The sequence below is a fragment of the Gymnodraco acuticeps genome, unplaced genomic scaffold (assembly GCF_902827175.1).
Source record: "Gymnodraco acuticeps unplaced genomic scaffold, fGymAcu1.1, whole genome shotgun sequence".
NCBI classification, from domain to species: domain Eukaryota; kingdom Metazoa; phylum Chordata; class Actinopteri; order Perciformes; family Bathydraconidae; genus Gymnodraco; species Gymnodraco acuticeps.
The window spans coordinates 515831-541037 of record NW_022989820.1 but is presented as its reverse complement, the minus strand read 5'-3'; the positions used below and the strand labels follow the sequence as shown (position 1 = coordinate 541037).

At 43.7% G+C, this 25207-nt stretch overlaps 1 protein-coding gene across 3 annotated transcripts in view; it reads right to left on the bottom strand.

Moving 5' to 3' along the window:
- bcam (basal cell adhesion molecule (Lutheran blood group)) overlaps positions 1-25123 on the bottom strand; it is a 54490-nt gene extending 29367 nt beyond the window's left edge. For all 3 annotated transcript variants that reach the window (XM_034233407.1, XM_034233416.1, XM_034233426.1), the window contains exon 1: positions 24857-25123. In XM_034233407.1, the coding sequence (XP_034089298.1) occupies positions 24857-24920 (64 nt within the window). In that variant the 5' untranslated portion in view covers positions 24921-25123. The remainder of the gene's footprint in view (positions 1-24856) is intronic.
- Between the last annotated feature and the right edge of the window lie 84 nt (positions 25124-25207).

The window sequence follows — 25207 nt, the reverse complement described above, 5'->3', positions numbered from 1 at the left end:
AGAGAAGGAAGACAAACTAAGAAGAAGAAAGAAAACGGTAGAGACAGAAAGACAAAGCAAGAGGGACAGATAGATGTTATCTGCAGATTAGAGCAATCAAATAATGTGAATGGCATGAAAACTAAGCCCCATTCCCATCACATTATATGCTTGGAGTCCGACAAATATTTAACTGAAAGTCTGAACCCGTTCCACCGAGATAAATAACACATCAGCTCTGTAAATGTCAAAATATCCCTAGCAAAGCGAATCATCATGTACCGATTCAGCACAGGAAATGATTCAGTAGTGAGTTTCTTCTTTACAAACCAGCACAAATAATCATAATGGATTTCCATGCTGACCTTTTTACAGACATGGGTTGCTGTGGATGCACAGTGACTGCTGCATCTTTGGTAACCATAATGTTCCATAAGAACGAATACTAGAGTGATCTCTTGATCACAAGAGGGCTTGATCAAACTGCTCCCGGCTCACAAGCAGAGGTGGAAGAAGTACTCAGATCTTGGACTCAAGCAAAAGTAGAACTACCAGAGTGTAGGAAAAGACATATATAAATATAAGGGATGCAATCAAAATGTTTCGAAAGTAAAGGTACAACATATACTTAAAAAGTACAAAAGTAAAAAAAGTCCCTCAAATACTTGAATACATCTATTTAGTGACTTTACAAGACTGCACCGCACCCTGATACAGTGACTGTGCTTCTGATTCAGAAGAGATCTGCGTGTTATACATCTTCACTAGTGAGTTTAGAAACTTGTAAGGTTTCCAACTACTCCTGCTGAGCAAACACAACGTTTTATTTCATGTACTCGGTTGGCAAAACTCTGAAGTAGCAATTACAGAAATCAGACTCATTCTTCGTCTTATAAATCTACTTTGACCATTCACAAGCCAGTTAAAAGCTTCTGCAGACACGACCGGCCCCGGATGCCTTTTGTGCTTCAAAGATGATATCTGGGCTTCTAATTGAAGGCAAGCACAATAACATATTTGGCGCTCGATTTTTATAGCCTGGTGAAACAGGGCGCCATCGTGCCTTTCTTTTATGAGGGTAATGTGTGATGTGTGTTGGGAAAAGGTGGATGGGTGTCTTGATTAAAGGTGAGATAGACTGATCCCGGATATTCAGGAGCCGCATGATAAGCCCTCGCACCACAATCACAGGATATGGAGGGGGCTGTCTGTCTTCCTGTCTGGGCTTGTATAGATGTACCACCTGAGAAGAAGCCAAATTCACACCTGGGACCCTGCGGCCACACACACACACGGCCACACACACACACACACACACTTTTTCATTGCCATTTAAACCTATGTCTAGATGGAAGAGATGAAAGAGGGCAAAGGAGAGGCTGTGAGGGGAAAATAGATTTGATAATTTGTCAGATAGAAATTCAATAACCTTTTATTATTCCTCCTTCAGTCTCTCCTGTCAGGTTTTAATATCAACCTTTCTAGCGTTGAGATCTGCTTCCTCTGAAGCTCTGAATGAAGTAGATGCGAATAGCACCTAGAACACGTTTCACTTCATTTGGATTCACAAGTTGAACTTCATTTAAAAAGGAGTAAGGAGAGCCAGAGGGCAACGTCAGAAAGTAAAGGACACACGTTTCGAAGAGGTCTGATGTTCCCGGAGACTTGGCGTTGATGTAATGCAGCTGAGTCAAACATAAAGCTATTAGCCATTAGCCTGGGTACGCATCAATCTTTCTTACAATATCAGCATCAATACAATAAAATGGAGAGCCACAAGTCATCGCAAAGTTCAATGACTCAGCAAATGATGTCTGCCAGCGGGTGTGTGGCTCTCTTTGTGTATCAAAGCGTTGGTTGTGTTAGAGCGGAGGGCAGCGGGGTAACATCACAGTATGCGCTGATAAATCACAGCTTTACGGGTGTGTGTTGTGTCATCTCACGGCAGTTTAGTGGCTCGAGACAAACAGTGTGAAGTGGGCTACAAGGTCAGACCCTCACACACTCTTTTGTCTACCCCGAGATTCCCCCTGGCTGGTCTTGTCGCCCTGGTAACCGGGTGAAAAGTCAACCCCATTCAAACAGGAGAGTTTAGAGCTGTGTGGTCAATGACAGTGTGTTTACGGGGTGGGTGTTTGCCCCCTTCGAAACATGAGCTAGTGAGTCAGGAGAAGAAAATTAGGACAAGGATAAATAGTAGGAAACAAGAGGAGAAAACAAAAAGGAAAAAGCAGAGACAGTGCATGAGTGGAATATGAATGTGTGGAGCTGACGTTGCAGTCCTTCAGAAAGCGACGGTTAGGAAAGAATTCAACAAAGCCCAGCCTTTTTATAAAGAGATTATAACTAGAGCTATGAATTCATGAGCCTTGTGAGATGTAGTGCTGTGTAAGTGCTTCTGCAAAAAGTCGTATTGATATATCGTCTCACTGATAAAGCTGAGTATTTTCTGAGCGTCCTTCCCCATTAGGGCAAAATTGAAATCATCCCTCACACAGAACATCTGGGTCATTTATAAAGCTAATATCTTTAAGCTGACACAATCTGGTGCCATTATGTGAGACTCCATTAACATTAACAATGAGTTAGCGCGACAATAGCCAGTGTCTTGCTCCTATTAGAGCATCCTTTTGGGTCTTAATACAGCAGAGGCAACAAAGACAAAATAAAGCAAGGCCACAGCGGTGAATGACATGCAAGATCAAATAAAAATATCAAGAGGAATTTCATTACATTTCAAATCAAAGGGCACAAAACCGAGAGGGTCCACCAATTACTGCCCTGTGTCTCCCACTGGCAGCCTTTCATTTTCAGAGGGGAACTCAATTTGGTGTAAGGGAGAATGGAGAGTGTGTGTGTGTGTGGGTGTGTGTGCGTGTGTGTGTGTGTGTCCTGATCGACCCAATCAGTAGATGTCACTTAAGGGGCTGAGATGAGAAAAGGTGTTAATATTTAATGTTTCAGGGCCCCTGAATCTGGGCCTCTTTTCCCTTTTTCCTTCCACCCCTCCCGCCTCAGGCACTCCAATTAACACAGCATGTCCTCTTCTACAACCTCTATCCCAGTCTTCCTCACTATTCCCTCCTTCCTTTAAACAGCCGCTGGCAAAAAAAACTGAAATTCAAAAATCGAGTGGAGGCAGGAAAGGATGTAAAAAAAGAAATGACAAGATGAATTGGACTAGGATGGTCTTAAGCTGAGCACTGCAAAAAGTTAGCATGAGTTAAGCAGGCTAGAGGGTCTCACAGAGGAGTTGAGGCGGGCACTAGAGGATACTGAAGAAAATGCAGGAAGGAGCGTTAAACCAGAGAACGAAAACATGCTCTCAAAATGCAGGAGGTAAAACTGGAGCAGAGAGAAAGATGAGGGAAGAAGAGTGTCCCCTGCGTCTCTTTGCAATTCCCCTCTGCCTCTACCTATTCATCAAGGTAAATGACTCGCTTTAATGGGCCAGGATGATATGCAATGTGTGGCGGAGGCAATCTGCCTGCATATGTTGCTGCTAATGTCGCTGACGTCCATAATGGGTTATCCTAATGAGTTGCATTCAGTGATGAGAGGCAGGGAGGATTATCAATTCCTCTCAGGACCTCCATCAGGATAGGGACAGCCCTGGGAAGATGATGGATACATGACAAGGGAGTGACATCTGAGGTATAGGCAAACTGGGAGAGTTGGACCATATCTCAAACCAACACGTTATTTAAAGAGACATTTCCAATGTTTTGATACATTTGATGACTCGAGAGCCGACTATTCCTGCCCAAACCTTTCAAACGATATGCACTCAGGCTTTCTGTATTTGCAGTCTCCAACTCCAAGCCTTAGCAAAAACTGAACACATCCGGTGTTATCTCAGAAAAGGCAAATGCCCCGAGTCACAAAGAAAGTATATACCTTTTTTCCTTGGTATGGTGGTGTGCAGGTAACTTGGGTGTAGTCGATTAGTTTTAGACTGGACATGAATCTATTGCTTTGTCAAAACATGACCATGCGCCAGTGAGGAACATTTCCTTTTGAAGAAGCTCTAGATATTAAGGCAGTGATATTAACTGCTTATCTATCCTAAAGGGTAAGAAGATATTCCAAATGTGGCAAATGTTGAGCATGTATGATTATGTGCTTCAGTGTGTAATACTCCATTTAGTAGAGCATTGGCTTAATGATTTGAACACTCCATGTTGTCCTTCACTTTATAGTGTGTAAAGCGATGTCATTGGTGTGAAGATAGAAACAAAAGATTGTTCCAAGGGAGGATGTCCTTGTGATTCAGTCTTTCCCTTCTGTCTTTTATAAAACTCACGTGGCTTGGCTACAATTTGTATTATTGCAACAATGCAGCACACAACAGAGGAACACTACTCTTAATTTGTGTCCATTTGTAACTGTAGTGGATTTACGTGATAAAAATGGAAATGTATTGACGACGCTGTCTTTTACAGTCAGGACGGATTGTCAGAGGAGAAAGGCTGACTCAGAGTATAAATAAAGCGAGAGACATCAGGACTACAGCTAATCTCACTAAAAGGGTTCGGGCAAAGTGCTGCCGCCTCTCTCTCTCTCTGCCCCTCTCCCTCTGTCCTTAAATCAATTCATTCTGCAAGTCATTTCCTAGCAAACAGTGCAGATAAATACTGAGCCTATAAGTAGCTCTTATGCCCAATTTACTGTAATGAACAACACACTGGAGTGTATCCATTATAGTGTTTGTATGTGTGTGTGTGTGTGTGTGTGTGTGTGTGTGTGTGTGTGTGTGTGTGTGTGTGTGTGTGTGTGTGTGTGTGTGTGTGTGTGTGTGTGTGTGTGTGTGTGTGTGTGTGTGTGTGTGTGTGTGTGTGTGTCTTTAGGAATACAATGGCTCACAGTGTGTTTTGATTAAGATAAAAACAACAGACCCAGACACTTCCGGAGGGGATTGATTACAGATACCAAGTTGTAAGGTGAGGAAAAGGTGAAATCAGGCCAACATGCCTCTGTGCGAGTCTCAAATGTCTGTAACCCTACTACCAAATACACTCACTCACACACACACACACACACACACACACAGACACGCAGTAAAGGCTGACCTGCCAACCCGCGTGTAATTTAATACTGGTGATTATAAGCATGGATGTTTCAAGTTCTATTTACAGTAGCCTATTTACAGTATGATTACTATTACATTCACAAACAGAATGAGAAGCACGCACTGCCTGTCCTTCGTATCTCAACAGCTCCATTCCTCAAACGCACAGCCTCCCACTGCCCATTTTTGTTGCTTTCAGCAGCCATCACCTGCTGAATTGTAGCACCCAGGTGTTTTGTTGGCCTGACAAAAGGGCCAGCTCCTTGGTGGATGGGTTATACACACAAAGCACAAGCTGAAGTAAACAAGGGGAAGGAACAGAGGGACCATGGGTAAATAACACCAAGATGCTACAGTAGCTTGCTCCCTGCTCTTTGTGAAGATATTTGAGATCAAATGAGTGTGTAAGAGATGGGAACACACACACTTCCGGCTCAATATGCCCTGTTTTAGATTTCTGTCCAAATGAAGGGGTTGTTTTCTCTCAACAAAACCAGCAGTTTTCAATATGGATGGAGATCTACAGAACAAACAAACTAAAATGTTTGGATGAAAGGTCCTTTTCACAGGAAATGGCATTTCCACACTATAACTAGCTAAGAGTGGACATAGCTCACTAGTTCACATGTGTTTTTAACTCATGCATTAAATCAAATGGCTAAACTGTTCTTTCTTTATAACTAAATCCTTATTTTTTGGCTCCACAACTAACTCCTATCTGCATTTTCCCTCTCTAATGTGTCCTCTTTCACTGTCATTGTCTCGCTCTTGTCTCTCATTCTCTCTTTCGGTAGGAGTGCAGAGCAGCACTCTGCTCATCTCATTCAGAAACAGCCCTCCCTTCACTTCTAATGAGCCTTCATTTTGGCATGAAGAGGGAGAAAAGCCAGGGAGAGGAACACCATTTCCACTACTTCAGCTGACAGCAGTTCCCACTCGAAGGCCTCTTCTAATACCCACATGGGACTATACTAGAGGGCTGCAATAGGCAGAAAATGGTGGAACAAATGGATATCCACTCTCTCTATTAGCCTCCATTATCCGGAAGCATCATTTGATAACTAGCGACTAACAAGGCTTCTGTGTATGTGGCCGTGTATGTTCAAATGTGGGCCTCGGCTGGGCTAGGATACACAAATCTGGTGCGGACAGCTCAGAAACCAGAGAGAATTGCCCTTCTTTGTGCCCGAGCTGAAATAAGAGAATGCCTGCTGAATAAAGGGGGTCTTATAAGGGGGCGAGGGCGCTCCTTAGGGGGCCAGTCAGCCAGGCGTGACAAGCCGGTACCGCTGTAATGAGATAACAGGCCACTGGAGTACGCGTAGATTTGTTCCTCCATTCTTTCCTTTCTCCACATCCCTTATCCTTTTCGCTGTTTTCTTATCCATCCATTGCTCCATTTATTAAAAAAACAGGCCTTGGTGCTCAGCATGCTGGTAAAGCCTGTGTGTGAGGGGCAGATAGAGGGATAGAGAGGAAGGGGTAATCACACAGGGGCACAAGAGTGTGAAACTGAAAGCATGAAATGGAGCATGTCTCTTTGTGCGCATGTTACCGAAAAACATATTCAACCGCATGTTAACACTGGACCTTGAAGTTCTTGAATTCAAGCGAGGCCACAGTAAAAAAAACAAAAACAGTAGCACGAGATGGAGGACAGAATAATCAAGAGATAGAAAGACACTGTGTATATACAGTACGGGTCACTGCCTCCAGACTGGATAAAACCCACCTCCACCATCACAAAATTACCCCTGCACCTGCCCTCCGGTCCTACTCCTCCCCCTAACCCCTCCTGTCTTGGACAAACAGTCTTATACAGTGTTGACAGTGGCAACACTCGGTGGGAGGTGGAGAGATACGGGAAACCCCGGCTAAAATATGAACTCAGTCATTGTGTGCTGGGAATATACGACTTTTAGCACACAACAAAAGCCTCTTTCCATAACATGTGCTAATTCATTGCCACCATTGACCTCCATGTGTCAGCTTAGCCACAAGTTCCCAACTTATCTTTTTCACCTCTTGATACTACACCCGTGATTCATTCATTATAAAGAGCTGCAAGCAAGTCTCCCAGTTAAATTAGTGTTTTCTTATCGTTGGATTTATAGATGGTGAGGTGGTCAAAGCCCTGATTTCATCTGAGCGACATGAGCTGTCTCCCATCAACACTCTCTGTCCCAAAACAGCGTATAAGCCGGAGATTTAGAACGATCTGTCTAGTCCTAAATCTGCAGCCTCCTGCCTGGCATACCTCACACACAGCAGACTGTTACACACACACACACATATATAGAAACACACTCTCACTACCTTTTGATGCCCCACCTCCCACCTCCGTTCCTTCTCCCCCTACTTACCACTCTCCCCCACTTTCTTGTCTTTTTGCCTATTATGGCGGATTAACTTATAATGCTTGAATGAACTTCAGTAAGTGGGGGGTACAAAGTCACACATCAATACACAGAAAATCACTGGCTGGCTTGCAGATACGGTCACAAGCCCACTGGCACAGACGCATGGAGCCTTCTGGAGTACAGCGAGACACATGCGGCACACACACACACACGTTGACATACAAGAACCAGACTCCCATGCTGGAGCAGATTGAAAGGTGCAGAATCCAAACCAAAGCCCTATTAATCCCCCTGATCCCTCAAAGATAGAATAATTCAGAGTTAATTACTATTCTCCTGCATTCCTCTCTTTCTTCTACTGCATTTCTAAATCCACTAAACTCCCTTTCTTCCCTCAATCATGCAAACATTTGAATATACCGTCGACCGCAGATTTTGTCTTTGTCTCCTCTTCCACATTTGTGTTTGTTTTTCCCCTGCTGCTCCTCTGGTGCCTTGGCAGTCTCTTCTACACTATGTCTTGACAGAGTGAAATGAGAGGTAAATATGGTTATGAGCCCTCTCAAATGTTCTCTCTTTGACACACACACACACACACACACTAACATACAAGTATTGGCAGTGGCTGACACAGTGTCTGGCACTGGCGTTGTGTCATTCTGGTTGGATTTTGGAACCACAGTGAGTTTAATTAGAGTGGAGAGAGACCACATGGCCTGCTGGCTGGTGCAAACTGGAAGAGAGGCTGTGTTGGTACTTGAGAGACCAACTAACACTGTGAGCTAGCTGCGAAGAGAATTCACAGAAAAATATACACTCCAGTGTGCACACACTGCTAATATATTTATAGACATAGATACAGATACAGTGGCTACACACTCATTAGGATGCAGACTGCTGCCTCACATATCTTTCTGTCTCAAACCGATGGCTACAGTTTTCTCATGCAGATAACTCATTATAGAAAGATAAAATGCCTTTTTGGAATAAAGTTAAAAGCATCCTACGTCATTTCCTATCTCACACTGTATTATCTTTTGTGTCTCATGGTATTTCCTTGCATGTGTGGTGCATATTTTAGACAAGGATAGAAAAGAGAATGCATACCCACAGAGTAGTTTCTATTTTCTGCACCAACACTTCAAGACAGGCCGGCAGATAAGGCGGAGACGAGGAGATAGCGAGGGGCCGACTCTCGCCCATACATGGGCAGGGCAAGGCAACGGCAAACATCTATGTATGCACACACGCACATATTGACACACCCAGGGAGAATATTTCAAATATCATTCAGCATGTGGACAGAGCACGCACACATATCATAAGTGGCGTGCAGACCTCGTATTATTCACACATATTTTAACGTAAAACCCGAGGGAATATGAGCTTCAGAGCGCACCAAAATATGCATTGGAGTTAGCCAACTCTCGTCTGTGTTAACCTTCCAGCATTCCTCGTTAATCTGCACCATAATGGCCCACCTGTCTTCTCCCATTCTCTGTTACCTCCACAGAAGTACAGCAGTGGATTGAGGGGGAGCGGGCGAAGGGGGCACACTAAACAAATTCATGAACAAACAGCTGATCCATCCTCGCTTTTAATTCTCTTTCTTCATTATTCTCTATCTTCAACCCTCCCTCTTTTGATCTGTTTCCATAGGTACCAGTCCATTATTTTTTTTTTACAAATGGAGTAATGGTTTGTCTATGCTTGAGGGGGGCTGTATGTTACCACGGTAACAGACATAGAGGTTATTGTCATAGCTAGACAGGCATTATTGGTAAAAGCGGGAAGAATGGGAAGCAGAGGGTTTTGAAGGGGCAGGGGCAGGTCAGAGATTGTAACAGTGCGCGCCGGGAGGTGAATAACTAAAGCAGTGGGCAGGCGGGGTATATAGGTAGGTCACATTATTATTGATTGCCTGACATTATATGGACAGCAGGGGTATCCGCAGAGACAGACAAATAAATTGTGGCTTGACATCAAAGTCAGGCTGCTGACATTGCGCCTGCAGGGGACAGCAGCCTCAGGCAGGATTAGAGGTGGATAGATACACACATAGGCACGCTGAAGCGCAGACACAGAAATAAACAGACAATGAAAGCACTGTCCTCGAGTTACCAGATAACATGAAGGTTTTAACTAGAGAAAATGACAGAAAGAAACTAGAGCAAACGTCAGCCATGGATAATTTCAATTCCAAGCTCTGATTTCTTTTTCATGAAGCCACTTCACATAAATTGGACATTTTTCGGAATAAGACACCAAACATGTCTTAGTCATTTACACATCAAGGCTCACCAGAGACTTCAGGAGCTGCATTATTCCAATCCTCATACAATTATAATCATTGAAAACCATTACATTTTTCACATTCATTAATGCTTCATTAAGTAATTATTCATAGCTCGGATGATGATGTGATTAGAAAGGAAATGGAAGACAACAGATGAAACAATTAGGGAAATTAAGCTAAGATTTAAATATTCAACATTTCCTCTCATTAACACCGATTCTACGGACACTCATCGGGTGAATCTGCAAAGCAAAATGGAAAATATGACTGACAGGTGAACAAAGTCATCTAAAAAGATAACCACATGACACGCAGGCCTTTCATGGAGGGCAACATCCGTCATTGTCTGCTAAGTGATTGACTTACCCTCTATAGATTGCTATCAGCTAAGCTAACTGGAGCCAGGTGATAATATCTGGAATGTGTGAAACCTGAGAGAGACAAAACAACACGCGCCTCGACCTGCACAGACCTGCAACACCCGGAGATGGAAGATAGGGCTGATGAAGATGTGTGTAAAACCAGGAGGAAGGGGGGAGGCAGGTAAGGGCAGCAGGGTTAGAATGAAGAGACAGCAAAGTCAAAAACAAACAGAAAAAAACAGTGGGACGTCGTCACGGATGGGGAATCATTCAAAGACAAGGGATGGGAAGCGAGGAAGATGGTAAGGGGAGAGGGGGGTAAAGGTTAGGAATAGTATTAGACTCAAAAAAATACCTCAACCACATATATCAAACCTCTGAACCACCAAACATTTTCGATCTCGCACCCAACAGCGTCCTGTTCAGTGCCACAACTTCGTGTTCCTCAACAATACCCATGCCCTGCTTTTCAGGAAAAAATAAAGGACAAAAATACATCAACCCCCTCATTTGAGGTGTACAAACCCAAGGTCGTATACATATGTGTGACGCTGCTAGCTTCCCATGAGATCTCACACCAGATGGAAGCGTGACCCTTAAGGTTACGCTTCCTATTGCATACACACCCACACACTCACAAGCACAATTATTCCCCCTGATTTAAATAAAGATAATGTACCCTTCATATAAGGTCTTTAGCTCATATTGACATTTCATCAATATTGTGGCCCCTGCATTGTTTTGTGTGTGTGTGTGTGTGTGTGTGTGTGTGTGTGTGTGTGTGTGAGTGTGTGTGTGTGTGTGTGTGTGTGTGTGTGTGTGTGTGTGTGTGTGTGTGTGTGTGTGTGTGTGTGTGTGTGTGTGTGTGTGGCATTAATACATGACAGTTCTACTATAAGTAAAGGCACCAGTTCAGCGAAAGTACTAAAGTGGTGGAAAGGATAGTTTACTTGTTTGAAATCAAATAGATTGCTACAGTTTTGATGATCGAAGAATTAAAGGGTACCCAACGGATTCATTAAAAGTGAAAATAATAAGCTGTTCAAGCCCTATGGGTTAAAACAAGTCCACAAACATATCAAGTTAATAAATCTGCTTCGTTCGAATAAATTACAGCCCCTTTATGCCTCCATTCTTATGCAAACACACAAACCACGTTTACAGTCAAGATACCGTATCAAGAAAAACATGCAGAGTAGATCCGAGCTGATGACAGGAAGATAGAGTCTGACAGGCAGAGATTACAGACGCTGATATGAAGAGACGGAGGAAAAAAGCAAATGTGGCAAAACTGGCATGAAGACGTAATGCCGATTGCCAGCCTACCAAGATCAAAGGAATAACGAGGCGTACAAAAGGAGTGTGTCAGGCTGTCCTTGGATCACTTTCATCATGGGTACTGCATACCACAGAGGCAGACAGCATGGAGAGTGGCTTCTTAATTAACAGAGTGTGGAGAACCAGGGACATTGTCTACATGTCTATGAACGTATCCTTACCTCCCAAAACATAAACGTAGGGGTATAGCCCTGGCTTACATGGAGAAATAAGTTAAATACATTTAAGCATTGTTCACCTAGCTTGAAAACTGGTTTCTGTCCAAGAACATGAGTGTTGTTGTTGTTGTTGTTGTTGTTGTTGTTGTTGTTGTTGTTGTTGTTGTTGTTTGTGTTTACAGGAGCAGATGGTCCAGGTAGGCGTTGCAAGTGGTTGTTGAGTATAATGGTGAAAATAAAACACAATATGGTGGTAAGCAAAGCAAAATGATTGTATGTGTATGTGTGTGCGTATGTGTGTGCGTATGTGTGTGTGCGTGTGCATGTGCATGTGTGTGTGTGTGTGTGCATGCGTGCGTGTGTGTGTGTGTGTGTAGGAGGCTCTTGGAAGTTCGTTGGGGCGTTGAAGCTTAGCTATCAGCACCTCCACCACCCTGGCACCATCTCATCCACCTCCTCCATCTCCATGCATGTGGTAATAATGGAGAGAGGTTTGAGCATAGGAGGAAGAGGAAGTGGGGGAAAGCATGGATGGTTGGTTAGGAAAAGGGGAGGAGGGGAATGGTATGGAGGTGAGGAGAGAAGGGTGGGGTTAGATAGAGGGTAGTGGGAAAGATAAAGATGGAAAAGATAAAACTTCCTACCAGCGTTCTCTGTGTTTTTAGCTATTTTTTAAAAGGACATAATTTCATTATTTATCAAAACATAACGAATGAATAGAGAGGAGGAGAAAATAAAACACATCCCATATATAACTGGATGTCTTTGATGATCGTGTGACTATATTCTAAGCTGACAGCCCGTGCTTTTCATTCGAAGAGTGGGGGATGGAGAGAGAAAGGAAATAAGATGGAGATAAAAGCAGACACGATACTATTGAACTTGTTTCAATTAGATGAACTCAAAGGCGGCGGCGCTGAAGAGCTGGACCTCCCATCAGCATCATTCATTCATTATTCATAACACTGTGTCCGAAATCACACGCCGGTTTATGAAGGGGTTTCTTTACCCAAGGCTTAGAAGACTTAGAGCATGAGTGGCCGCTTGAATCTACATTTCCCGAATTGTTTCGATGTGAGTCACCAATGTGAGTTTTTCTAGAAGACTGTCCACTGAGTCTGTATGTCACTAAATGTCATTGGAGAACAGCTTGCTCTTGTAATGCCTGGGTTACAATTACACACATTCTGCAGTTGGGTTGGGGGCCCCTTGGGCGAGTTTTGACATTTATGGTGAAGAGGGGTGTTTGAGAGGGGTTTGCAGAGACAGGCGAAAGCGTGTCCTCACAGGTATCTGGCAGGAAAGGTTTGAGTGAGAGAATAATGGAAAAAGGACGGGAACGAGGAGGAGGGGGGAGGGGGGTTGGCTGTCAAATACAGGAGTGAGGTGAGAAGGACTGAAGAAGTGTGAGTTGAGGAATGTGGAAGAGAAGTAAGTTGATGGAGAGAAGACGGGAAGCTGTCTATCATCGACACTGCTCCAGAATTTTCCATGACTTTAACTCTCCATCTCTTGAGGAAAGAGTTCTGTGTATATCTCGGTAATGAGCTGTGAAGCACAGGCAGCAGAGACACATTGAGGTAACATTCGGAGGTAACACTCCAGCTTAAGTTTCAGCCGTGCACAAGCAAAGGCAGATGGGATAGGAAGACCCCGTGGATGGGGGGAAATGTGTTCCCCAGATTAAAAAGGCATTACTTACATTTAGTATCCTGCAACCCAGATGCTCAGCACCCTCTGTCACACCAACTGGTTGCTCCATTCATAACATTTTGCAAATAAGTGGCCACATATGGTCGCAACAAAACGTGCACTAAGCAAGCTTTTAATATAACAGATACAACCATCTCATTTGCAATAAAGCAAAGCCATTTCAACTGAGCTCCAGTATTTCTTTTTCTGTCAAATACAGAAGTTAGGATTCAAAACTTTAGCAAAACAAAACTTCCTGAACTGATGGCTGAACATGCCCTCACCAGCTACCAATATCATATGCCTGCACTTCAAACTCCTCTTCCCACCCACACGCATAATAACCGTATGTGAAAACAACCGATAGCAGCTTCTGTATTTATCTGATGAATCGTTCCATTTTGGATTGTACTACATCCAAAGCAGCTGCTGCAAATAAACAGAAGCACTGCAGTGTGTCAGTGTTACTGGCTAATGTGCTTTATGGGCAGACCTGTGGACCGAGCCTGGCTCAGGCAGATATGGAGGCTTGTTTCCACGGTCCACAGCCAACCAGCCAATCATTTGGATATTGTCTCGTGTTTGTACTGGAGGCTTTGGCTGCCCTCTGTGAGTCAACTGTCTGATAATCCACTGCAGGGGCTCTGACCACATAGAGGAGTGGGAACAGATTGACACAAACAAGAAAAACTAAAACAGCAGAGAGGGGGAGACAGGCAGTGTAAGAAATCGAATGAGGGAAAGACAGAATTCTGAGTGGCAGTAGTAATAGCAGTAGTGAAAATAGAAACCAATTACATAAGAGGAAGTGGCAGGAGGTGAAAGTGTCAAAAGACAGGGAAGGACGAGTAGACAGTAAAAGGAAGAAATGAGGCCACCGAGAGAAAGAGACGGTGTTGTAAGTGAACACATGCAACATGATCCCAAGTCCGTGACTGTCCAGCTGTCTCCTCTCTCTCTCATAGTCACTGCCACTATTTATTTTGTCTGTTAAAAATGTCAGCATTCCCCAATGGGAGAAGGGAACGAAAAAGAAAAAGATTAGGAAAAAGGCACGGTGTGGGTGGGGGAAGGAGAGGTGTTGGGTGAAGGCTATGAGGTCCTGTTTGGATACAGCTAAAGCGCGGGAGGAGAGAACAGGTGGGTAGCAACAGGAAGACAAGCACGCCATTGTTTGGCTGCTACCAATGAAACCATAAGGTCCACGTCTCCTTAAGCTGCACCTAGCATTTCTCCATCACCTTCCTATAAAATTAGCATTAGCAAAGGGATCACAGTTGCATCCTGATCTTTGACTTAGTTAGCCCGGTCATGCCGATGGTGGGCCCGGATTTGATGCTCTCCTGAACCGTTGCACCAACTGCCCCCTAAAGAAGCGCCAAACGGATACACACACACACACAAACAGATGGGGCGAGGTGGGGAGTGTGTGTTGGTGAGGGGCTATAGAAAAGGGTGGAGTGGCATTGGATGGAAGACTTTTTTTGGCTGGCTTTACAACTCCCTTGCCAAGGAGAGCAGGCTCCAACTCTGACAGCCTGCATCATATAGCACCAGCTGGAGAACAGGGGCAGCCACCATGGCGGCACAATATGACACAATGCAAACAGAGAGAGACTACCATCAATTTAAGGCAGAGAGTAGGAGGAGAGATATTAGAGAAATAAAAGGAAAGTGAAGCTAATGTTAAATTAATATACAGAAAGTAAAAGATTGACTTCACAATGATAGCTTGGAAACATATTTGACCCTAAAGATTAAGGCTATGCATTGAGATAAATCGGGCAATGTTGTGCGATTCTTTTAAATGTTATTTTTGTTAAACTGTCATTGTATAAAGAACAAACCACCATGAGTTAAAATTATTTAGTCTGGCCCTACTTATCTTATTGTCTCACTTTAGTGGGAGTGGAAAAGTCAAATGTCTGTAGAGAGATTACAACACTCAGGGGTATAAACACAAAATAAATCAAATTGCCCAAATCTTTGCAAGTAAATGATACATTTAAAACCAATGGTGTTTTTGAGATTTGTTACAGTTTGACATAAGGTAATATTGCAATACTCAAGAGTATTAAAACTTTCTTAAACCCTAATAATGACACTTTAATAAAGGCCCTTTATCTAGAGGCGGTACTAGACATGTGACAGTGAGGCCCCCCAAGTTTAGTGGTGGGCTTTACTACAACTCCACCACCGTCCCATCACCAGCTGGTACCGCCACCCATGTGGGATTGGTCTCACACACACAGACACACACACACACCTATGTATAACCTTCGTTAAGTCCGGATTCCAGTTCACATTGGGGTTGACTTCTACAATTGACGGGTGCCCACACACACAGCCAAGCCCTGTCCCACACACGCAGCAAACTCTGATTTGTCACATGCACATGCGCACGCAAACACACACACACTGCAGTGTTAGTTCAGTTAATGGGGTAAGCATTCCAGACACACATTCAAAAAGCCAACCACCCCTTACCACAAGTATGTAGATAGGCACACACGTTGACATACTCGAACACTTACGTACATACATGTATTGGGCCATGTGTTCACAATCACACATGGTTTGAACACCGACGAGTACCAGCGTTCGTCGGACTCTCCCTTTTACTGCGCCTCAACCCTCCTCCACTCCCTTCACTCTGCACCTCCTATCTCCTTTCCTTTCCCTTCCTTCTCCTCCTCCTTCTCCCTCTCTCTGCTGTGTGGGTAATCAGCCCAGTATTAATACCTGCATTCCGACAGCCTGCAGGAACGTCCAAACAATGTACCCTTGTTCAGGTGCAGAGAGAGAAAGACCTCACTGAAAAATGCATGTATTAGCCACTTTATGATTTGACATTAAAAAAGTTGAGTGGTATACACTTGGCTCTCGTGCTGCCTCTTATACTTGAGGCCGGTCAATGAAAAATAAGTACTCATACATGGATATCCGTAAAGTATACCACCAAAGCGAGTGATACTTCACTTATAAAGGTCACTAATTTTCCAATGGTATCATATTGGGGTGATCAGAAATACGATGTTGTTTAAATGATGCAGTAGGTGCAACAATTAGATGAGTATTCAAACGGTTAACAGAAAATCATCAACAACAATTTATATCATCTATTTATCATGTGGTCCATTATGTTTTGCATCACTTTTATTTTATATTTTAGGGTCTTTGGATTTTTTATCAGACAAAAAACAACTATGATAACTTGGCTTAAGGAAGTATATTCAGTATGTTCACACTTTATAAACCAAGCAATCGTTTTAAAGAAGATAATAGGCAGATTAACAGATGACGAAAATAATTGCAGCGCTAATTCAAAATATTTTTAGCAAACTAAATTAACTTCTATACGACACTGGCCATAATGAGATGTATTTCAATGTGGTACATTTTCCAAATTAATATAATGATATTGATTTCCAGCCGTAAGCAGGAGGGAGACATAATGAAAAGCAGTGACACACTGAGTGCTCCATCATCCTCCCATCCTCCCTCCCCCGGCCTGCCCCCCTTGTCAGGCCTTATTATTGAACATGTGTCCTCTCTGCCCCCTTCCATTAACCAACCCCACACACTGCTTTCAATGGACAGGCACACACACACATTGTGCAGCACACACTCCTGCTAATTGACGCATGGAGTCGGTGCATCTTTCATCATTCTCCATGGAGACCAATCTTGAAGTGTGAGTGAGTGTGTGTGTGTGTGTGTGTGTGTGTGTGTGCGTGTGTGTGTGTGTGCGTGTGTGTGTGTGTGCGTGCGTGCGTGCGTGCGTGCGTGCGTGCGTGCGTGCGTGCGTGCGTGCGTGCGTGCGTGCGTGCGTGCGTGCGTGCGTGAGTGAGAGATGCGAGTGGGGAACGGGATCAAAGGAGGTCCTCAGCCTGTCCAAGACCTCTCAGCCTCCCTCATCACTACATGCGGCTGCCAGGAAGAAAACTGAATGTCTACCCTAGTCACCCTTTCTGCTTGATAATCATTCAGTACGAATAATTGTTAACTGAATTCCACCTAGCTGCAGCAATATACCCACCAGGGCAGAATGCAAGATGCTCTCAAGGCAAAACATTGGGGTTATAATTACTTTATCCCCTAATAACAAGAGGCTAAATCAGTTAGTCACTCTGTAAGTCTAACATTATCCCCACAATAACTATCCATCTTGTTTGTTGTTCTGCAGATTGCACAGACATGTAATTGTGAATCATTTAGCTTGATGGAGTCATAACCCAATTGAAAGTCATTGATTTTGGATTAAATATGGATATGGACCGGGAGCAATCTTGTACTTTTTTCCTAACAGACTGTATCAAAATAAAGCTATGAAACTGGAGTCTCTCTTGTTTTGTGTTTCCGGAACATGGAGACGACTGATGAACAACACAGGAAATCCAGCTTCCTGCTTTCATGGCATCAAATCTGCAAAATGCACTTGCCTCAATGGATCTTCAAAAATAAACTTGGGATGCAACTTTATAAATATTGCTATATCAGTGGGAAGTGACTGTATCTCTGGCGTTGTTATTGTCATTAACTGAAGTGTCACTCAAAAAGAAAAAGAGTTCCTTCGCCTTCTGTTAAGAATCACCAGGGATTTGAGACACCCTGGCTCCTTCTGTTCAGGCTATTGTGATGATTACACAACACATGGTCACGAGGATAGGGCTGCTCAATTAATCGTATTTTAATCGCGATTACGATTATGGCTTGCAACGATTACGAAAACAACGTAATCGAAATAAAACGATTATTTTTTTATTATTATTAGGCCTACTCATTTTGTTTTTGTTTTTTTTTCAGTTGAATTATACTTAAAGTTCAGGGTAATCAACTGTTAAAAACATACTGTTCACATTTTTCTCCAATAAATGGATGTTTTCAAAGTCAATGAATAATCGCATTTAATAATCGCAATTACAATTATTGACCCAAATAATCGAGATTATGATTTTTGCCATAATCGAGCAGCCCTACACGAGGATGCATGTATTTTGTATGCCGGCCCCGTGCAGGGATGACAGACAGATGACGGATGGAGGGTGAGACAAGTGAGAGGAGAGAGTGTGAGAGATGTAGAGAAGAAGAACAAACTGTGATAAAAGAGTTACAGAGTCGGGCATAAAGTAGGGTGTGGTAGAGAGAGACACACACGAGTGAATTCCATGGAGAAATGTAACTAATGAAGGAAAAAAAGACTCAAACTAAAGTCAAGAACAGAATGTGACTTGAGGAGAACATTAGCAGTCAGAGCACGGTAACTTTACTCCTCTTCTTTTCTCTTGCAATGTCAAGTTCACAGAGGCTGAGAGGAGGAACTTTTGTGCTGTTTCGGAGGCGTGCGGGTAAGCGAAACCTCAATAAAACAAAGACGAGGTGTGTCCTTAGGCGAGTTGGCAACTTTGAAAACTGACACTTGATCTGTTCAGTGATGGCACTCTGGCCTCTCTCTCAGGTAACGTGGGGAACCCCCTTTTTCAGACATGAGGTCATGGTGAATTTCCAAAGTATAAGAGGGTGCTGTAATGCAAATACCACCTCACACACAAACACAAAACATTCCCCTCCTCCACCCTCTGCTCCTCCTCTTCCTTCCCCGCATGGAGGATTAATGTTCCCACTCCTGTCTCCCAGGTCCCCCCGGCCCAGTTAAAGCAATAAGATCTCATTGTCAAACAGTGACCAGCCTCACAGGGGACGTTAACCACCGCTGCTTAACCATTAACTAGATTAAAGTCATGGGGGCGCTGGAATGTTCACTGACAGATGGAAACGAAAGATTGGACGTGAAAAGTGGTTTGAAAGAGACTAATGGCACTGGTTTTGGGCCTACCTTTGTGTTGGTGCTTTGAGCAAATTTGCTCACACACATGAACACATGTAAACACAAAACTGTAGCCTGGTGAACTTTAAGTCACCCTCATCTCCTGGTTATCATCATGCGATATAGATAAGGGAGTAAAAGAATCCCTTGAGGCTCCAGTCATATTTCTGAAACCACTCCTTAGAAAGCCAGAATTACTGGCTCAAAGGCAGATTCAAATATCTGTCCTTAGGCTAGAAATAGTGCCTAAGTAGGATTCAACTAATGCAGTTATTTTAAAGAAGCATGTCTAATAATTACTCAAAAATCTGCAGGCACAAACAAGACATATTTGGGGCGCGTTAGCAGAAATGTTAATGTTTTACTCTCCTCTCTCCCCACACCAGGCCAAGCCAGAAGACATGAGGTGGAAATTGAACCCAAGTGTGTGAATGAGGGGGGGGGGGGTTCTTCGAAGGGGTGCATTCAACAACTGCTGCTGAGGCAACTGTTGATGTCTAAAAAGCAACAGCTTGCGTAGCTCCCAGAGGACGCTCTGCCAGCCAACAGTCAGATGGAGGGTTTAGGTTTGGAGGGGCGCAGGGGTTAGGATTTATTCTCGACTGCCAGGGAAATGATCTCCTTGGCCACAGATCCAGGCTTTTCCACGACATTCCCCATTCCTAATTGGTATCCCTCAATCCTGACGTACTCCGCCTGTCTGATCCTCACCGCTGCTATCTCCGCCTGCATCGCTTGTGTTCCCTTTATCCCCCCTTACGTGCTACCGGATTGATCAAAACAGCTGGACACAAGGGGAGTATTATAAATGCCATTTTCTGTGGCAGACAAAAACATGTAGGTAGTATTTACTTCCTGTTTTATGGCGGATGCGTACAGCACATGGCTAAAAAAGAAATCTTGATCAATCCTCCTGCTTTGTGTATTCCTACAACACATTTTGTTTTTGTGCACATCTTGCCACAGCACTCTCCTGCTAAATGGATTGGCAGCACTTAACCTCGTCTCCCGAAAAGAGCTTTGTGAATTTTCAATTTTGCTCCAGCTCTGAATCGCTTCCCCCACCACCACCACCACCACTACCATAAAATAACCCCCCCACAGAGACAAGGACACACGTACAGAGACGTGTAGCCTCTTTTCAAGGCTGTATATAAAATTACCCATCACCATCATCTCCCTCCCTCGAGAAAACATCAAGACTGCACATTGGTTCCAAAACAGTCGGCTTTAATCATCCCTTGATCTCTCTTTGTCCGTCCCTTCCTCTCTGCTTCCTTCCTTCCTTCCCTAAAACACCCAGTAATGACAAGACAGCAGCATCACAGCAACAAATGAAACCAAAACAACTTTTAGCCAGCTTATGTTCCCCCTTCTTCTTAATAATCATGGCAATGTGGATGTAATGTTTTTTCTTCACAACAATGACACTTTAAATTAAAACACAGAACGTGGTGGAGGTGGAGACCACACTGGAATGTGTTTTCTGGAAAGTGAGAAACAGTGAACATGCAAAGTGGGGGAGTACAGTCATTCTTATTTTAAAATCAACAAAAGTGCTCATCAATCTGCTGAGGCACGTCTCTAGGGGATGGACGTGAAAGCAAACAGAGCCCACTCCCATTAAAACACAGCGGGCAATCTTCCTGATGCTATGCGGGGTTATTAACCGGGAACCACGCACAAAGGCACAGCGGTCAACACAGGCGAAGACAACACGGTAAATCACAGCGAGCAAACACACACACAAACACACCTGCTTGTGTGGAGAACCACTCTAAAGTTTCTTTGTAAAGAGAAGAGGTGGAGTTAAAAAGAGACAGACTGAGGCAGACAGACAAAGATGGGAACATAGACAAAGCTAATCTGGAGAAATAAAGCATTTGTTTTTGTGGGAGTACTGTGGAAGTGTGCGTAATCACAGCTTTGGCTCAGCTCCTTTGAAGCTCTTGTGGGGATATGAGGATGGATCAACTTTTCCATCTCCCCTGTGAACCACATCATACTTGCTAACTAGCTTCAAACCAGCATTAACCATGTGCATGCAGCCTCCCATCTGCTGATGCCCAGATGCTAATTGCCCAGCTCACCAGCCAACATCAGTGTGTATGACACTGCTGTAATTGACTTGAATTGGTAATTCACTGCAGATAATAACAACTCGTGAGTATGTGAAAGGCTGGTGGGCTCAAATCCCCTTCCCCTAATGGACTTCATGACACAAGCAAAGCACAGCATGCCCTTTTATTTTAACTGACTAATGTTTAACTGGTGCCCCGCTGGTTGTTCGGGTTGAGTGAAAGCCAGTCAAACCACAAGAATGCACCCTGGCTGTAAACAGACTCCAGCTTTGGACATTTAACGCTGCCGCTCGATGATGCGATGCATGCTGCATTGTGACCACTTGTTTGTATGAGGATTACTGCCAGGGACTTGTGGTGAGAGGAGGTTTTAAGCAAGAAAGGAAGCCCTATTCTATAGAATTTGAAGTGATGACAAACAAACAAACCCATTTCAGAGCGTGCTCCAACGTGTCCAGAGGAATGCCACTCATTCCGTCTCAGTGCTTCACTCCATCACTGCCACACCGTTTCACAAGCACCCCAAGGGGAATGATTCACGCCAATAATTACAGCCCCACCATTCCAAGACAATTCCCTCAGAGGTCTAAATGACAAGGAGGCAAACATGGACTTGTTCACCTAAAGCAGCCACCATCACTCTGTCTCATATACGAGCTAAGGTTAATAGTGTTGTGTGGTGGTGTGCTTACAGGTAACAGTACTCATGTTCCAATTTGTGGTTTTGCACTTGAACAATTCCTGATGAGTGAATATACCATGCTTTTTAAAACGTTGGCATTTATGCAATGCACATGTGTATGCTTGCAGAAGACCCAAATCAAGCGCCCCAAGACAGTAATAAAAGAGTACCCCACCCCTCATGGCTAAACGGATCTTTTTCTGGCCTAATTCCATAATAATTACTCGTCTCCAGGGGGTGTACTTTTGATGGTGTGCTGGCAGGGGGGACAGAAATTAAAAGTGAGGAAATGACTGTGGGTATTAAAGAGATGATAGACAAAGAGGCTGACGCTGCGTGTTAAACTTAAACACCTTGAACTCAGCTGGTGCTTGTCACTACGATTATTTCCACCGGTTCCTGATCACTTTGGAGTCTCAACAGTTTAGCTTAAACTCTTCCGACATTTGACTCTCCTTTTGTCTCTTTACCTTAACGTCACTTTGATCTTTTTATCCCCCTAAGCAAAAAAAAAAAGACATCTAAATTAGAAGAAGTTTAGCAATGGTAGCATTAGTGAGAAGTGACCTACTTTATGTAACCTTATCACTACCTTCAGAGTGTTGGAATGTATTTTTCGTAAACATCCGCTTAGAAATAGTGGTTCCAATTTAAGCGACTATGCTTGCACATACTTAAGACACCTAAAATGAAGCTATATTTCAGCCTGTTTTGACTGTTGATGGCTGCGATGCGATGGAAAAGGGAATGGCATCTCTGGAGCGTAGAAGAGGAGCCATTTACCCACATGTCTGGGTGAGAGGGTCAAAGTGTCAGCGGTGATCCGGGGCACAGGCATGCCGAGCACCTTGGGGCGCCTCTTTCTGTCATCCAGCTTATATCCATGTGTCACTACTATACATAAAAACAGGCACACATGCTCAGAAATATGTCGTCACACAGACGGCGACACACATCTGGGTATAACACGTCCCGCGGTTATTTGTTGTGCACTGCTCTGCTGAGAACTGACATACTTGCCAGTGTGTGACCAGTAATTGTAAGAATGTGGGTCTGTGTGACAGAATCCCGGTGGGACCCAACAAGAGCTGCTATTATTAGTGAAAACTATGCTTCAAAAAGAGGGAGAGGATTTGGGAAACTCTCAGAAGAACACAACTAAAGTATAATAATGAATTTCCATCCCAGAGACTTCACCCGGAGCTGAGCCTTTAAATCAATGCACCTCAGTTGTACAGAGGGATGTTTGATCTACAAGGGGTAAGCATAAGCACTTAAAGGCCACATGAAAGACAGACAAACAGCCGTCTGAGGTCAGAGTCGTGAAAAAGGGTGGTGTAAAGAGGAAAGTTGGAAGAAAAGCTAAACCAGGTAAATGTGGAGGTGAATGCTGATAGAAGACTATGTTTTTATGAAATCAAAAGTAATTGCTTTGCTCTGAAGAGCTGCAAAATCAATGCGAAATAGAGATGCAGTGAGTACAGTGAGGGAGGGAAAAGGAGAAGGGAGGGGAGTCGCCCAGCCCCGCCCTTCAGCTCATCCTGCTTCAAACCCACCGGCTGCTGCACAGGCAAGGAATAAGTAATAACTTTCACAAAATGCCCACAAAGCATTAGAGCAAATTGGATCGTGACAAACACACACCCACACACACACACACACACACACACACACACACACACACACACACACACACACACACACACACACACACACACACACACACAACCACATAGTATCAAGACAGTGACATATATTTATAAGTGAACACATGAAAAACAAAAATAAAGACATAAAACAAGTAATCTATTGTGCATTTTATGAGGACAATATATATCTTGAAAACTAGGGTGACACTAAAATAGGTTTTGGAACACTATAAAGTACAGTAAAGTCATAATCTTCCTATAGCAGTGATGTGAATCCTTCTGGGACAGATGGAGGGAGATTATGGGGATAGGTCTCCATGGCAAGTGTAAAACAAGGTCAGTAACAAACTTGTAGAGCACCACAGCAACTCCTAAAATGGATATATACTTGGTTTTGGTCAGATATCAAAAACTTTCCTTTGTCAAAGATCATATAAGGTAAGTTGGATTTAAATTGGCTTAGTACTGACAGAACCCAGGGGTGCAGAGGGTGAGGCGCGCTGCCAGCAAAAAGAGACGCAAATCCAGCAGATCAGACATCAAAGAGCTGGGAACTGCACCCAGCAGCCAGACATAGGATGAGACCGAGACAGGCTTCAAAACAAAAGCCCAACATCTCTTACTGCTGGGGAAGTACATAGATATGCGTCCAAAAACATATTGGAGGCTTATTTTTGGTAGATTTTTCCTTAAATCCACACTTTATCTTGGCAAAGGTTTTCCACCATGTGATTTATTGTGAAATTTCAATGTGATTTATTGTGGCTGCAGGCAGCACAGAGGTGGCCTGCTGTTTGGTCCCCGATTGGCAGCGGTGTGCAGCCCTGCTTAAGAAGTGCACTCAAGTGCGGAGCTGAGATTTAGCGCACAACTACAAAGAGACACTAACCCTTAAAACATCCCGTATAAACTATGGTATAAACTAGATTACATTAAGGCTTCGTATAACACGTAAATAGGAGCATGCAACTTGACAAATAATGCCGAGTAGGCTGTTTTTGAGTTCAGTTTGCTACTGTTGAAACAAATAGGCTGGCTCGCTGCATGGGATTTCGGGATAAATCCGGTTTTCCACCTGCTGTCGGCGTGTTTTGGTTTATCTGAGCAGCCGGTAACAGGTTGCTGAACATCAGCCAGAAATATTAAACAAAAATGAACTACACAGTGTGGTAGTCACTGCGGCTTGTACGGACAGGTTCGTCCTGGAAGTAGCGGAACTGCCGGGAGAAGAAAGTAAAAAAATCTGCAGCCATGAAAAACTAACCTGCACCGGATCGACAGCGTTGAAAAGTTCCAAAAACGGGACTATGATTAAAACATTAAAAATAAATAAAAAGGTATCTTAGAGTATCAAAGAGACTTACCTTGCAATGCCCACAGCAGCAAGGTGCACAGGAGCGACGTGCGTCCAAATGTTATCCCGTCCATGGCCGCTTTTTCTAACTTTTTCAAGTATTCACTTCGTTTTTTTGGTTGTAGAGTTGTGGAAATGTAGCAGCAGCGAGTCCTCTTTCTTCTTTCAATGCTCCACAGCTTTCTGGACTACTCTCTCTTTCTCTCTCTCTCTCTCCTCTCTCTCTCTCTCTCTCTCTCTCTCTCTCTCTCTCTCTCTCTCTCTCTCTCCTCTCTCTCTCTCTCTCTCTCTCTCTCTCTCTCTCTCTCTCTGCAAAAGGAGTGCCTCTTTCTCTCTCCCTCACTCACACACAGAAATCTGA